Source organism: Culex pipiens, chromosome 1 (assembly GCF_016801865.2).
Source record: "Culex pipiens pallens isolate TS chromosome 1, TS_CPP_V2, whole genome shotgun sequence".
Classification (NCBI taxonomy): Eukaryota; Metazoa; Arthropoda; class Insecta; order Diptera; family Culicidae; genus Culex; species Culex pipiens.
Window position 1 is genome coordinate 78664996 of NC_068937.1, and position 15702 is coordinate 78680697.

The following is a 15702-nucleotide window of genomic DNA, read 5'->3' on the forward strand; positions in this document are numbered from 1 at the left end:
TTTTTGGTGTCTTCGGTATGCCCAAAGAAGCCATTTTGCAACATTAGTTTGTCTATATAATTTTCCATACAAATTTGGCAGCTGTCAATGCATAAATAATTTATGAAAATTCAAAAATCTGTATCTTTTGAAGGAATTTTTTGAACGATTTGGTGCCTTCGGCGAAGTTGCAGGTATGGATATGGACTACACTGAAAAAAAATTTTGCACTGTATAATTTTTTTTGGTGATTTTTAATTTCTTTTTTGTTAGTAAAACTTGGTTTGCAAAAAAATACACTATTTTTAATTTTTGTATTTTCTGATATGATTTAGAAGACATCAAATGCCAACTTTTCAGAAATTTACAGAATGGGCAAAAAATCTTTGACCGAGTTATGAATTTTTGAATCAATACTATTTAAAAAAAATCGAAATATAGGTTCCAAAATATTTCTAATTTCATTTTTCGATGTGAAATTGAATTTGCAACCCAAAAGTACTTTAGTGAAATTTTGATAATGAGGACCGTTTTCAAGTTATAGCCATTTTTAAGTAACTTTTTTGAAAATAGTCGCAGTTATTCATGTTTGTAAATTGGTGCCCACTTTGCACACTTATGGAAAAAATATTTTTGAAAAGTCGAGAAAATTCTCTATATTTTGCTTTTTTGAACTTTGTTGATGCGACCGTTAGTTGCTGAGATATTGCCATGCTAAGATTTATAAACCCACAATTTTCTAATGTCGATATCTCAGCAACGAATTAAACATGAAAAATTCGTGAAATTTTCCGATCTTTTAGAAAACAATATTTTCATTTTTTTAATCAAGACTAACATTTCAAAAGGGCCAAAAATTCAATATTACGTCAGAAGCGGGCAAACATGGGCACTATTTAAAAAAAAAAGAATAACTGCGACTATTTTCAAAAAAGTTACTTCAAAATTACTATAACTTGAAAACGGTGCAATTTATCAAAATTTCACTAAAGTACTTTTTGATTGCAAATTCGATTTTACATCGAAATGAAGTTTGAAATTTTTGCAACCAATATTTCGATTTATTGAAAAAATCAGTATTGATTTAAAAATTCAAAGATTTTTTGCTCATGCTGGAAATTTATGAAAAGTGGACATATCAGAAAATAAAAAAATAAAAATAGTTTTTTTTTGCAAATCAAGTTTTAATGACAAAAAGTTAAATTAAAAATCACTAAAAAAATTTTTTTACCGTGTATCATTTTTTTCAGTACAGTCCTTATCCATACCTACGACATCGCCGAAGACACCAAATCGATCAAAAAATTCCTTCAAAAGATACAGATTTTTGAATTTTCATATATCATTTTTGTAGCTGCCAAATTTGTATGGAAAATTATAAAGACAAACTAATGATGCAAAATGGCTTTTTTGGGCATACCGAAGGCACCAAAAAAGTTTCAATCGGATTAAAAATACAAAAAAAAAAGAATGACCGAAATCTCAAAGAATTGCTCAGTTGTGTTTGAAAAATGGATATAAACAATCTAAATTTTGAAGAGAATATGATGGCATTTTTAAGATAGTGTTTGTCCGTATTGGGCACATTGGAATCGATACCAGGTGTCCATATGAAATCCGGGTCATGATCATGTCATTTTGCAAAAATAGTTGTGCTTGCAAAATGTAGATATTTAATAATAATTTTGAAAGAGAATGATGATGCATTTTTCATTATGGTGTTTGTCCGTTTTTGAATCATGGACAAATGGGAGATTTTTATGCGAAAATAGTTCTGCTTGCAATTGGCAGATGATTATTGGCGCTAAATAAGTTTCTCAAAGGATTATTGATGCATTTTCAGAATGGAGTTTGTCCATATTGGCTACTTTGCAATTGGTATCAGGTGTCCCTTGGAAATCTGCATCATGATGATGCGAGATGCATCATATGATAACTTAAATTTGAATTATAACGCAGAATGGTTGAAGTTCCTTTGGAAGTGCGTAAATTTTTTTAATATTACTTTAGAAAAAGGAAATTAATTTTAAAATATTCACCTAGTTGAAAATCACAAAGGACTTTATATTCTTTACAATAAATGATTTGTGATGTAAAAGTTGCACTGAAAATATATTATTATATTCAATGTGCCTAATTGATACAATCCTCTATAATCCTTTTAAAAATAATGTTGATTTGGCCTCAATTTGTAGGCACACCTATTTTCGTAAAAAATCTCACGTTTGGCCATGATTCAAATTTCTCAGGAAACCTGGGACCGATTCCAAAGTGGCCAATACGGCACATTAGTCTTTTCCGAAATTAAGATCTTTTATCTCAATTTTTCAAATACAACTATTTTTGCAATGAATCTCCTATTTGACCATGATCCGGATTCCCCGGGGACACATGGAATCGATTCCAAAGTGGCCAATACGGACAAACACCAATCATATTCTCTTTAAAATTAAGATTGTTGTTCTCCATTTTTCAAGCATAATTATTTTTGCAAAAAGTTTTTCCTTTTGACCATGTTTCGGATTCTCCGGGAACACAGGGAATCGATTCCAAAATGGAAAATACGGACAAACACTATTCTGAAAAATGACACAATTATTCTTTTTCGAAATTGGATCTTTTATCTCCATTTTGAAAGCACAACTATTTTTGCAATGAATCTCCTATTTGACCATGATCCGGATTCCCCGGGGACACATGGAATCGATGCCAAAGTGGCCAATACGGACAATCGTCTTTCTGGTCAGTGCCATGTTTATTCTTTTACAAAATTGAGATTGTTTATCTCCATTTTCAAGCACAACTATTTTTGCAATCAATCTCCCATTTGACCATGATGCGGATTCCCCGGGGACACATGGAATCGATTCCAAAGTGGCCAATACGGACAAACACCAATCTGAAAAATGCCATAACTATTCTTTTCCGAAATTGAGATCTATTATCTCCATTTTTCAAGTACAACTATTTTAAAAAATGAATCTCCTATTTCACCATGATCCGGATTATCCGGGGAAACCCGGAATCGATTACAAAGTGGCCAATACGGACAAACACTATTCTGAAAAATGACACAATTATTCTTTTTCGAAATTGGATCTTTTATCTCCATTTTGAAAGCACAACTATTTTTGCAATGAATCTCCTATTTGACCATGATCCGGATTCCCCGGGGACACATGGAATCGATGCCAAAGTGGCCAATACGGACAATCGTCTTTCTGGTCAGTGCCATGTTTATTTTTTTACAAAATTGAGATTGTTTATCTCCATTTTCAAGCACAACTATTTTTGCAATCAATCTCCCATTTGACCATGATGCGGATTCCCCGGGGACACATGGAATCGATTCCAAAGTGGCCAATACGGACAAACACCAATCTGAAAAATGCCATAACTATTCTTTTCCGAAATTGAGATCTATTATCTCCATTTTTCAAGTACAACTATTTTAAAAAATGAATCTCCTATTTCACCATGATCCGGATTATCCGGGGAAACCCGGAATCGATTACAAAGTGGCCAATACGGACAAACACTATTCTGAAAAATGACACAATTATTCTTTTTCGAAATTGGATCTTTTATCTTCATTTTGAAAGCACAACTATTTTTGCAATGAATCTCCTATTTGACCATGATCCGGATTCCCCGGGGACACATGGAATCGATGCCAAAGTGGCCAATACGGACAATCGTCTTTCTGGTCAGTGCCATGCTTATTTTTTTTTACAAAATTGAGATTGTTTATCTCCATTTTCAAGCACAACTATTTTTGCAATCAATCTCCCATTTGACCATGATGCGGATTCCCCGGGGACACATGGAATCGATTCCAAAGTGGCCAATACGGACAAACACCAATCTGAAAAATGCCATAACTATTCTTTTCCGAAATTGAGATCTATTATCTCCATTTTTCAAGTACAACTATTTAAAAAAATGAATCTCCTATTTCACCATGATCCGGATTATCCGGGGAAACCCGGAATCGATTACAAAGTGGCCAATACGGACAATCGTCTTTCTGGCCAATACCATGTTTTTTCTTTTTCAAAATTGAGATTGTTTATCTCCATTTTGCAAGCAGAAATACTTCAAAAATTCTTCCTTTTGGTCATGATCCGGATTCCCCGGGGACCCCTGGAACCGATTCCAATTTGGTCGGTTTATTCAGAAGTCGGTTCTACTAATATTCTCTTTATAATTCTCAGTAAAATAATAATCCCGAAACTTTTGTTTTCGCCAGCATTGCACATCATTCGAATTTTGCCGTTATTTTTCGTTCTCTCTTTCCACTCGTGTCCGTGTGTGTCTGCTTGGTTGGTCGTCGTCGTCGTCGTCGCGACCAGTTTTGATGGACGATTTTTCTAAAAATTTCATTTATTTTGTACTAGAATCAAATAGTTTATATAAAACGTATATATTTCTATACATCATTGTCTTCGTTAGAAAGTTGGCTACACCGACTTATATGTTTGGAATGTGGTTTTCAAAAAAATTGCAGTGTTTTTGCGAGTGGAAGAAAAAAAGTTCAGATTTTTTCCCTCGGGCGGGCAAATGAGGCCCACATACATTCATATGTTTCTGCACCGTCCGTGTTAATGGAAATTGTGAGAAATTGATCACGTGAACCACCAATTATTCGTTGAACAATTCCAGCATTCCTAATGTCCTTAATTTTATTATCAAGAAGGACTTCTTGAGCATAATCGTTGATTTCGTTTTTGTATTTATTTACTATTTCTCTTATTTGGCGTTCAACTGGAAAATTTATGAAAAAATCGTACTCTTTAGATCCGCAGTCTTTAACTGGACATATTAATCCGGAGGGTGGTTCGACTATTCCATGGCGAAATTTACAACGTTTGCAAAAATATATCCTTTTGGCTCCGTAGGTATCTGGGAAAGCTGCCATAAATCCATGAAAGTTTTCCGGCAAAATTTTGCATCCCATAATAACATTCAACATGCGAAGAAGGTCTTCGACTGCCTGTTGCGTGGGCATGTGACGCACGTAAAAATTTAACACCATGAACAAAACATCGTAGACTTGTAGTTCAGAATTTATTCTGAATGGTTTACCGTAACGTCCAGAAAATTTCTGTAGGGTGATATTATAAATAAATGCATTATTTGTGGAGTTAAGAAGTTAAAAAAACTATTTCAGATTCACTACCTTATGAAAAACCCGGTTACTACGACCATCAGAATCTGAACATTCGCTTGAAGCATTGTGTTCAGGTTCCTGTTGAGAAAAACAAAATCAATTATTGAAGAAAAATAGATATTTGGATGTAACAAAATGGGTAATTTTTGCGGGTATTTCAGAGTACAGTTAAACCTCGCATAGTGCGCAGGCGTTACGCTTTGTATTTCTTCGATAACTCTAATTTTACGGGTTAAATCCCATTTAAACTTAAAAGTCAAAGCGCCAGGACTTGTCGCAACCAATTAAGCCCATATTTGGGATTCGAGCTCAGTACACCTAGGGGATCACGCCCTGAAATGGCAACACAAATGACTCATTTTGTTACATCCTAATAGATGTCTTGTTTTACCGGAGTAAAGTTTGAACCAAAAGACTCATTCGATTGATGGTTTTGTTCATGGTGATTATGGAGATGGCCTGCACTATCAGGATTCTGTTGGTAGAAAAATGTGTAACAAATTATTGTATACAAACTATTGTTGTTTTATTACCTGAGAAACATTGGAACCAACTGACTCGTTCGATAAATTGCTATCGTAGTTTTGAACATGCTTCATGAAAAAAAACATAGCAATTTTGTATGAATGAATTTCGAAAGGGCTTACAAATAGTTTATCGATATTACCTGTTCGTTTGCCTGATGCAAATTTTGCCGAGATGTATTATTTGCTTGTTCTGGGCCTCTATTTTGTCCTATGAAATGACGCCTAGCGGTTCTTTCCTGCATATTTTGGTTGGGTATTTTATTTTATTTTAGTAATATTATATTTTGATATTCTTACCCTACTATACACCCTCCTCACATGTGGCCTCCCATACCATGGAAATGAAACAGCAAAATTCCTGTCACGACGTCTGTTCATAACGATATCACTTTTGATCAATTTAACTGTTCGAAAGATGTTTTTGTTTTTTGGTACGCTTGTCCTAAGTCAGGAAAACGTAATGTACCATCAAGGTCTTGACCGTACCAAGAAAACCAAAACATAAACAAAGTCAGTTTCTATCGGAGTGACAGAGTCAGAGATAGTGTTTTTGACAATCGCATGTTACGTCTGATTGAGGGCTAGTTCCGCAGAACCGAAAACGCGTTTAGCTGAATTTTTTTAATATTTTTGTTTTAAAAGCGTATTTCGGTTCACTTTGACATGCTAAACAACCCAACATAAAAATCCGGTGAAATTTGCCCGGAAAATGGTAAAATTTTCACTTTTCTAAAAATCTCCATAAAAATCCGGGTATCGTGCTGACTCTGGTCTATATCCCAGTCACGAAATAATCTAGCAGAGCTGGTTCTATCAGAATCCTGCTAGAACGGTGGAACACTTCTGCTAGAATGCTGTAAGAATATCCAGCTCTGTAAGAACTCTGTTAGAATAACAGAGTTCTTGATGCATTATTTTTAAATTTTTGATTTTGTCTCATTCAAATATTTTTTACATCGTTGAAAGTTTTGTGAAATGTTGCAAATTGTTGACTTTTTTAATTTCAGTGGAATGGCGATTACCATAGAATTCATTGTTACAGCAAATTGCATGGTTTTGTTTTTAGAAATCTTATAAATCGTAACAACAAAACAACCGTACAATCCAATTATGTTTCGATTTTATTCAACAAAAATGGCTTAATTTCAAGAGCTTTTTTGCAAAATTCTTTGTCATATTGGTCATGTGTAGCATAACCACAGACGGATGGACATGACACGGAGTTTAAAAAAGTAAAGCAGGTTTTTTTACTTCTTCTTGGCCAAAACCTGCGCAAACGAGATCGCTTTTGTCAACATCTTCGCGCCACGTGGTTTAAAACGTAAACAAAGCCAGCTGATAATGCAAATTCATGAGCATTTTTTGAAATGGTCGTATGGATTTATATAAAAATACTATTTCTATCAAATTTTTGGCAATTTTAGTACCCATGATAAATTACATAGAATCATAAAGACATACTTAAAGCCAAAAAACTGTTTCTAGCACCATACTAATGCTAATGTTTTAATTAATTATTGCATAAGTCATTTTGAGAAATCATGCGTGATCGTGCGATGCTACTTCGACAACTTGAATGTATATGGTGCAAGTGATACACTCAAACCCCGATGGTTTGACACCAACTGTTGTCAAACGAACGGGGTCACTTTTTAGTTTGACACCCTGTTTACACGGAGTTCACACACACTACCAAACTTTTGCTTTGATAGTGTGCGTGAGCGCCGTGTAAAAAGTGACAGTTCGTCACTTTTTAGTTTGACTTTGACCAACCAACGGGGTACAAACTAAAAAAGTGTCAAACGAAAAAGTGACCAACCACCGGGGGTTGAGTGTATACGTTAACACATCTGTTATCAACTATATAACTGTTTATTTCATTGATATATACGGGGAAACTCATTTTTTCGTGTTCCAAAACATGTTTTTTTTAGAGAAAAAGGTTACAAATTTTTGCGCGCTAGAAAATTGATGTTCATTATTTTAAAGCAAAAAGTTTTTCTCGTCTTTTGCAACCAGTTTCATTGAGATTGATGCAGGGAACCATGAGAAATAAGCGATTTTGTTCCTCAATCTAGCAGAAAGGAATACGATTTTTGGCAAGTAACCTCATTTTGGCGCCACCTACATTTGAAACACAGCCGCGCTGCAAAACCTCAATGACAAAGAATAATAATTGTTTTAGAACATCTATCAAAATTCTTCCACATAAATGCTGTTAGGGTTGAGAAATCACACTTTTCCCTTAGGGGGTGCATATCACCCCTCTCCCCCTATAACTTGCTTTTCGGCATTTGCATTCGCGGAACAAAAAAAAAAAGATTTCATGACATTGTTTACTATTATTTAGAAAGCTGAAAAGTTGTCTTACCTTAATTCATAAACCTTGCTACATTACAAGGTACAGGGCAAATACAAACATTTTGACATAATTATACAGATATTTTATTTTCTTTATCTGGCAACGCTGCTTTTAAAATTAAAATGTCAAACCCCTGTCAAATTACAGTCTCGATTTGCCAGTCATGATTTGAAGTGCGCCACGATGAGCCAAAGAGCGAAAAAAGAAAATGCTGCGGTGTTGAAAAGTGCAGCTATTCTAAACAGTCGTTTTATTGACGATTTGATAAGTTTTGACGTAAATTTTAAAGTGCAATTGGTATGTAATAGATTCTAATCATAATTTTATATTCAATAGGACGATGAGGTTATGTTTAACCATGACAAACGCCATCTTGAACTAAACAGGGAGCAACAAGATGAGAAGGAAAAGAAGGTACGCCGGTCGTCCGTTTCCTTCGCCGAACAAGAACTGTTTCCGGAAAAAGGTCGATATCCTCCAAAAGGGGGTTCACGCGAGAATTTTCCGCCGGAGTCATCGAGATCCCGCTCACGTGAAAAATTTCCGCCGGGGCAGCCGCATGGTAGTGATTTGGATCGGCACTCGCAGAGATTGCCTTTAAGAGAGATTCACCCGCAAGAACAGTCCCGCGGAAAATCAAGATCGCGATCAAAGGATATTTTTTCGCCAGAGCCGCCGCGAGATCCGCACCCCAACAGGAAGCAACGGAGTCCGAGTCCACCAGTCGATCCACCATGTGGAAAAGATCAGCATCGTGATGTACCGCGAGCCAAGGATCGGGGTCAACGCTCTCCATACTCCCGCGGCAAATCTCGGTCAAGGTCACGATCGAGAGATCCTTTGCCGGAGCTGCCGCGAGATCCGCACCCCAACAGGAAGCAACGGAGTCCGAGTCCTCCAGTCGATTCACCACGTGTAAAAGATCGGCATCGTGATGTACCGCAAGCCAAGGATCGGGGTCAAAGGTCTCCATACTCACGGTCAAGGTCGCGATCAAAGGATATTTTTTCGCCGGAGCCGCCGCGAGATCCGCACCCCAACAGGAAGCAACGGAGTCCGAGTCCACCAGTCGATCCACCATGTGGAAAAGATCAGCATCGTGATGTACCGCGAGCCAAGGATCGGGGTCAACGCTCTCCATACTCCCGCGGCAAATCTCGGTCAAGGTCACGATCGAGAGATCCTTTGCCGGAGCTGCCGCGAGATCCGCACCCCAACAGGAAGCAACGGAGTCCGAGTCCTCCAGTCGATCCACCACGTGGAAAAGATCGGCATCGTGATGTACCGCAAGCCAAGGATCGGGGTCAAAGGTCTCCATACTCACGGTCAAGGTCGCGATCAAAGGATATTTTTTCGCCGGAGCCGCCGCGAGATCCGCACCCCAACAGGAAGCAACGGAGTCCGAGTCCACCAGTCGATCCACCATGTGGAAAAGATCAGCATCGTGATGTACCGCGAGCCAAGGATCGGGGTCAACGCTCTCCATACTCCCGCGGCAAATCTCGGTCAAGGTCACGATCGAGAGATCCTTTGCCGGAGCTGCCGCGAGATCCGCACCCCAACAGGAAGCAACGGAGTCCGAGTCCTCCAGTCGATTCACCACGTGTAAAAGATCGGCATCGTGATGTACCGCAAGCCAAGGATCGGGGTCAAAGGTCTCCATACTCACGGTCAAGGTCGCGATCAAAGGATATTTTTTCGCCGGAGCCGCCGCGAGATCCGCACCCCAACAGGAAGCAACGGAGTCCGAGTCCACCAGTCGATCCACCATGTGGAAAAGATCGGCATCGTGATGTACCGCAAGCCAAGGATCGGGGTCAAAGGTCTCCATACTCACGGTCAAGGTCGCGATCAAAGGATATTTTTTCGCCGGAGCCGCCGCGAGATCCGCACCCCAACAGGAAGCAACGGAGTCCGAGTCCACCAGTCGATCCACCATGTGGAAAAGATCGGCATCGTGATGTACCGCAAGCCAAGGATCGGGGTCAAAGGTCTCCATACTCACGGTCAAGGTCGCGATCAAAGGATATTTTTTCGCCGGAGCCGCCGCGAGATCCGCACCCCAACAGGAAGCAACGGAGTCCGAGTCCACCAGTCGATCCACCATGTGGAAAAGATCAGCATCGTGATGTACCGCGAGCCAAGGATCGGGGTCAACGCTCTCCATACTCCCGCGGCAAATCTCGGTCAAGGTCACGATCGAGAGATCCTTTGCCGGAGCTGCCGCGAGATCCGCACCCCAACAGGAAGCAACGGAGTCCGAGTCCTCCAGTCGATCCACCACGTGGAAAAGATCGGCATCGTGATGTACCGCAAGCCAAGGATCGGGGTCAAAGGTCTCCATACTCACGGTCAAGGTCGCGATCAAAGGATATTTTTTCGCCGGAGCCGCCGCGAGATCCGCACCCCAACAGGAAGCAACGGAGTCCGAGTTCTCCAGTCGATCCACCACGTGGAAAAGATCGGCATCGTGATGTACCACAAGCCAAGGATCGGGGTCAGCGCTCTCCATACTCCCGCGGAAAATCTCGGTCAAGGTCACGATCGAGAGATTCATCGTCGGAGCCACCGCAAGAAGTATCCCAAGTACTACCCCCGAGAAAGCGCTCAAAGAAAACTCATCCGGTTCGTGCGCCGCGTGCAGCAGACCGGGGTAAAGTCCCCGCAAGATCGCGTTTACAGGAAGCTATTCCGGCGGAGCCGCCGCGTGGGCAGGGTCAAGCTCAGCATTCCCGTCCATCGAGATCGCGCTCAAGGGAACTCATGGTGAATCAAGGGAAGCAGAAACCAGCCCCTGGAGGAAAGGCCAGGAAGAAGGACCGTCAACGAAAATTGTATGCTGCGGAGCAAGTCGAACTAATATCTGCGTCAGATTCATCTGAAACAGAATTCGATGCAGTTGACGATCGTTTGAATGGTAATTCAATATTTCAATTAATTCAATTTTGCTTTGCTTGACACCAATTTCAAAAATATTTAGACAGGGCCGAATAGTTTTTCTTTAAAGTTTGTATATTTTTGCCCTTCGATTTTTCGGGCAGATTTTAAGGCGGGGATGACAAACAATTTTATCAAAATTTATACCAACCTTAAAAAATAACTTTAAACGCAATATCAACCATCAAACCACTTTTTTTTATAAATTTGCTTTAATTTAAACTCTTTTTAATTGCAATACAATGAAAAGTAATCAAATCATCATAGAACAATCATTTTCTTTCAATTAGGCTCTTGTTTTAAATTGGCAGGGTGACCACTCAAGTCGGGAAATCGGAAAAAAGTCGGGAATTCGTGATTTTTTTTTATTTTATTTTTTTTCAAAAAGTCGGGGATCCCAAGCAAACCTGTTAAACGAATATTTTCTATCTCTTGAATAACTTTGGAATATTTTGAACAATTTTCAAATTAAACTCACTAAATTCTTCTTTAGTAGCTTACTGTCAATTTAAGGATCCCTTCCCAACTTAAATATATTTGGGGCAATTTCAGACATTAGAAATCCTAATCAATATATTTATATATTCAATAGATATTCATATTTTTTCATGATCAAAATATTTTGTTAAACAAGAGGTAACATGTAACTTAGAACAAAAACAAAATGATTGAATAACTATTAAAAAATAATGCCTGATTTCAACGATTATGGCCAGCGTAATGTTATAACATGTTATGACATTGATAGAATATTTGAAAAAAGATTCCAACTTTAGTTTGGTAATATTTTTTTGTGATAAATATTTTTAATGGTTTAACTAAATTCATCAAGCCATTTCATATATTTTTCCCAATGTTTTCTTGAACTTTTTTATCTGTATTATCAGAAAACTTAAATATCGAATAAAAGCCGATCTTTGTTCGTTTTGAATGAAAAATTGGAAATACTTTCAAACGTTTTACAAACATGAAAAAAATCCTAAAATTTTGATTTATGGTACCGTAAACCGGGGTGACTTTGATAGGATTTCAATTTGTTTTTAGAATATTTTCTAACAGGTAAGGTTTTGTACTGGTGTAGGCCACACAAAGTCCATGCACTATTTCGGAAAAAAAGTTTTTTCAATAATGTTTAGAAAAATAGTTACGTTAAAAATTCTTAGTTTTAATTCCGGGGTGACTTTGATAGTCATAGTTTTTCTTGTTAAACTCATATTTAAGATGTTCAAACTTTATTTGTACGCTAAATGTACCATCACTAAAGTAACTGATATAGTTTTTAAGAAAAAAAAGCAATGTTTATATTTATTTTACTAAGTGTATAAACTTTTTAGTAAAATACATATAAATTTTAGATAAAATTGTTAAAAAGTCGGAATTTTGCCTGAAATTTGTTAAAACTAGTTTTGTTTATAAAATTATCGATTTAAATCGCATTTTATACTGAATTCTAAGCACGAATCACAAGTTTTCACATTTTACATGAAATTTGTTCAACTGAAATTGCCTAAATTTGGAGATTTTTTTTAATTTTGTTTCAAAAACACATATTATTTATTATTTACAAACTTTTTTAACCTTCTCCTAGTGGAAAATTGTCTAAAGAATTCGAAAATGCATTCCGTTTTCCGATTAAAAATCATGTTCATTGAGAAAATTATGACACTTTGAGAAGTTTAAAATAATGACTTTCATCAACATCTTCATTTTGCGAAAAAATCGCAAACCTATCAAAGTCACCCCGGCTATCAAAGTCACCCCGTTTTACGGTACTGCAAATTTGTTTAAATAACTTATCTCTTCAAACATTTTGCATAAAATTAGTGGTAGCACATAAAATCTTATCAAACTGATTTTTTCATTGTTAAAAATAAATAAATAAAACAGTTAATTACTTACAATTGGATAAATGAAAATTAATCAAACAATTCCATATCAAAATCTACAAAACTAAAAAGGGAACTTTATAACAAACATTTTTCAAAATGAATTTCTAGATTGTTTTTCTAAATTCTTTGGAAGAATAATAACAGTTATCATGTTGGAATAGAAGTATTGTTTAGCTTTCGATTATTTTTCAAAGACTAATTGTTTATGTTTCTATTCTGAATCAATATAATGAGTTTTCGAAGTTTTTTTTTAGAAATTTGTTGTTATGTTTCTTGTTTTATGAAAATTGTCCATCGCTTTTATTATTCATTTTATGGTTTATATTGATTTTTTATAAGATGTTTTTGTCTGAAATTATTAGATAAGAAATGATTTTTTTTACAATTTTTGGAAAAATCAGGAAAAGTCGTGAATTTGAAAATCGGATTTGAATGGTCACTCTGTGCCCTATGTTGTTTTTGAAGTTTTTGTTATCTTTATTATCAACATTAAGAAAATCATTCATTTTTAACAGCGTTTCATTTTACAAACATAAAAGTAATTTAAGTACTATACAAAAATATGTAAAATAATGTTGGTCGAAATTAGGTATGTGCCAATACAAGCTAAATGAATATATAAAAAGCGATTTAAGTAAAATGATACTCTGACTTATCGTTAAGATCCAACACGGCTGTTGAAAAACAAAAAGTGTCATGATGTTGCTCTTTTTAAATATCCTTAAGAAAAAAAATAACTGTTGATGGTTTCCTTTTTATACTTATTCCCTTTTAGAATGCGAGTCTTGCTTGTGGAAGTCTAAGTACATGCGGTTAGTACGTCAGCACTCGAAGGTGGCAAAAAAACTGAAAGGTTCGAGCATTCAACGTTATCGGCTGACAAATTCATTAACCGCAAAATGTTTGGACGAACCGAGCAACTTTACTACTGAGGAAGGGTTCCCACCTGTTGATCAAATCAAGGCCATGAACGATGCCACGCCGGATAAGGATTTCGCCTTTGTTCGTCTACTCATGAAAGAGCTCTGGCCAAAAGGTTTTGGCAATCAGACTTTGTCCGGAAATCCATCGCGCAACAGCCAAGGTCGGCGATCTGGTTCATCTAAGCCGTCCAAATCACACACTGTTAGAGAAGTTGATGGTGCTCTTGATCGTAAGAGAGTCAAATTCGTTAAAAGTAATGATATTGCAAATTTGGTTTATTTTATTTATTAATTATTATGTTTTTGTCTTACAGGCCGTCTTGCAGAGCGCATCATGTTGAAAGGACAAGATGTGACCACTGCTTTGCAAGTTGTGTACTGTTACTGCAACAAGTGGATGTCTCAGATCATTTGCAGCTACAACCAAAAAGGTGCCTGGTCATCTAAATTAACGTATTAAGCCAGCTGAAACCTTTAGTTATCCTCAAGTGCATTTGATTAAGTTTTACGTCATTCTGTAATTCTGTGATTTCGGAATACACGATTAAGTTCTAAGTCATTGAAGACAAATTAAAGCTAAATAAAGCAATTTATTCCTGAAATCGTTTATTTGTTATGTCAGAAATCTTAATCAGTTTTGGCTCAATTAACACTTCAACTCTCAAGCAAAACAAATTGCTTATTTAAAACTAAAATTGCTGAATAAGGTAAGAAATACAGTTCCATTTGTTAACTTGAGAGTTTAGAAATTAATATAAAGAAGTTATATATTAGCTCAAGAAGCAAACTCAATCGTTTACTAGGTCATTCATCGCCATCTTGTGGACGTTATCAGTTGGGTGAAACGGAACACGAGCAGTGTCAGTGAGTAGTGTCATCGACAGCATCTAGGTCTAACCTACAGATAATATATTAAGCAGTAACTATGAGTTGTGGTCCAATTGCAACAGCCTCTAGAAAATCGGAAAGAATATCGTGGTGACTTTATCACACCTGGCTTTGTTAATGTAAGTAATTGAAAGTAACATTTTTAACCTGCAGCAGGACTTTCTGCTAACGGGCGTATAGTATACAACTAGCACAAAAAAAAAACAAGCAGATACGACCTTTTTCAATACTGAAGCAGATTCCATGTTAAAAGAACAATAAAACTAAATAATTTTTTGTCCCTTTTGTTGATTGATTTCATTTGACCACACACTGGTCTCACAGTACAAATGCCTCTGATTTGAATTCCCATTTCATAGTTTTAGGAGCTCAAAAGACGAAGTGTTTGTAGATTAAAAGAAGACATTAATCGTTGGTACTGGCAATAGTGACAGATAGCTATACAGTATGTAAAAAAAGTATTTACACCCCTTGGGCACTATGCACATTTTGTGATGAAACATGTAAAAAATTTAAAGTTTGACAGGAACCTAGTACTACGTTTTGTTCAGAAACTCATGCCAAACATTTTGCTACAAAAAGCTCATGAAAAGATGATTTCTATAAAAAGTTATATAACAAATACTATTACGAAAATAAAAAAGGTGCAAAAAAAGTTTGTACACCTTTCGAAAAATTAACATAAATAATGTTATTTGTTGACAAATCACCATAAATCCAGTCTCCCAACTCCAAATAGGCATCCTTGACTGATTAAAAAAATAATTTGGATTGAATATAAAGTTTACTAACTACTTAGTATAAAAGTTTATATAACTCTGGAAATTCTATATAAAACTTATCTAAACTTAATTTTGCAAACTTTTAATTCAACTAAATGTCAATATATTACCATAGAATTGCTAAATAAACATTTTGGAGTGGGTATAACACCGTTTTGGGGGTATTTGTATCGATAGAATAGATTTTTCGTTGGAATTTCGTACCAACCCGGAATTACGTCGTAGGAAAATCCGCCGGCATCCGA

The 15702-nt window shown here is 36.6% G+C and overlaps 2 protein-coding genes across 3 annotated transcripts; one reads left to right on the top strand and one right to left on the bottom strand.

Annotated features, from left to right (window-relative positions):
* Nucleotides 1-141: 141 nt before the first annotated feature.
* On the bottom strand, nt 142-10745 carry LOC120429884 (uncharacterized). Of its 2 annotated transcripts, XM_052707822.1 has the most exons (6): nt 5974-10745; nt 5817-5912; nt 5683-5742; nt 5541-5624; nt 5159-5227; nt 142-5083 (listed from the first exon to the last, which is right to left on the bottom strand). In XM_052707822.1, the coding sequence occupies exon 1, from the start codon at nt 10593-10595 to the stop codon at nt 8391-8393; it is 2205 nt and encodes a 734-aa protein (XP_052563782.1). In that variant the 5' UTR covers nt 10596-10745; the 3' UTR covers nt 142-5083; nt 5159-5227; nt 5541-5624; nt 5683-5742; nt 5817-5912; nt 5974-8390. The 2 variants fall into 2 exon arrangements, with proteins under 2 accessions (XP_052563782.1, XP_052563783.1); XM_052707823.1 differs by lacking the exons at nt 142-5083; nt 5159-5227 and adding an exon at nt 5333-5482.
* Nucleotides 10746-13160: 2415 nt separating this feature from the next.
* On the top strand, nt 13161-14434 carry LOC120429885 (uncharacterized). The gene is made up of 2 exons (XM_052707844.1): nt 13161-14041; nt 14102-14434. Exons 1-2 carry the CDS (start codon nt 13672-13674, stop codon nt 14245-14247), a joined length of 516 nt encoding a protein of 171 aa, XP_052563804.1. The 5' UTR covers nt 13161-13671; the 3' UTR covers nt 14248-14434.
* The last annotated feature ends 1268 nt before the right edge of the window (nt 14435-15702 follow it).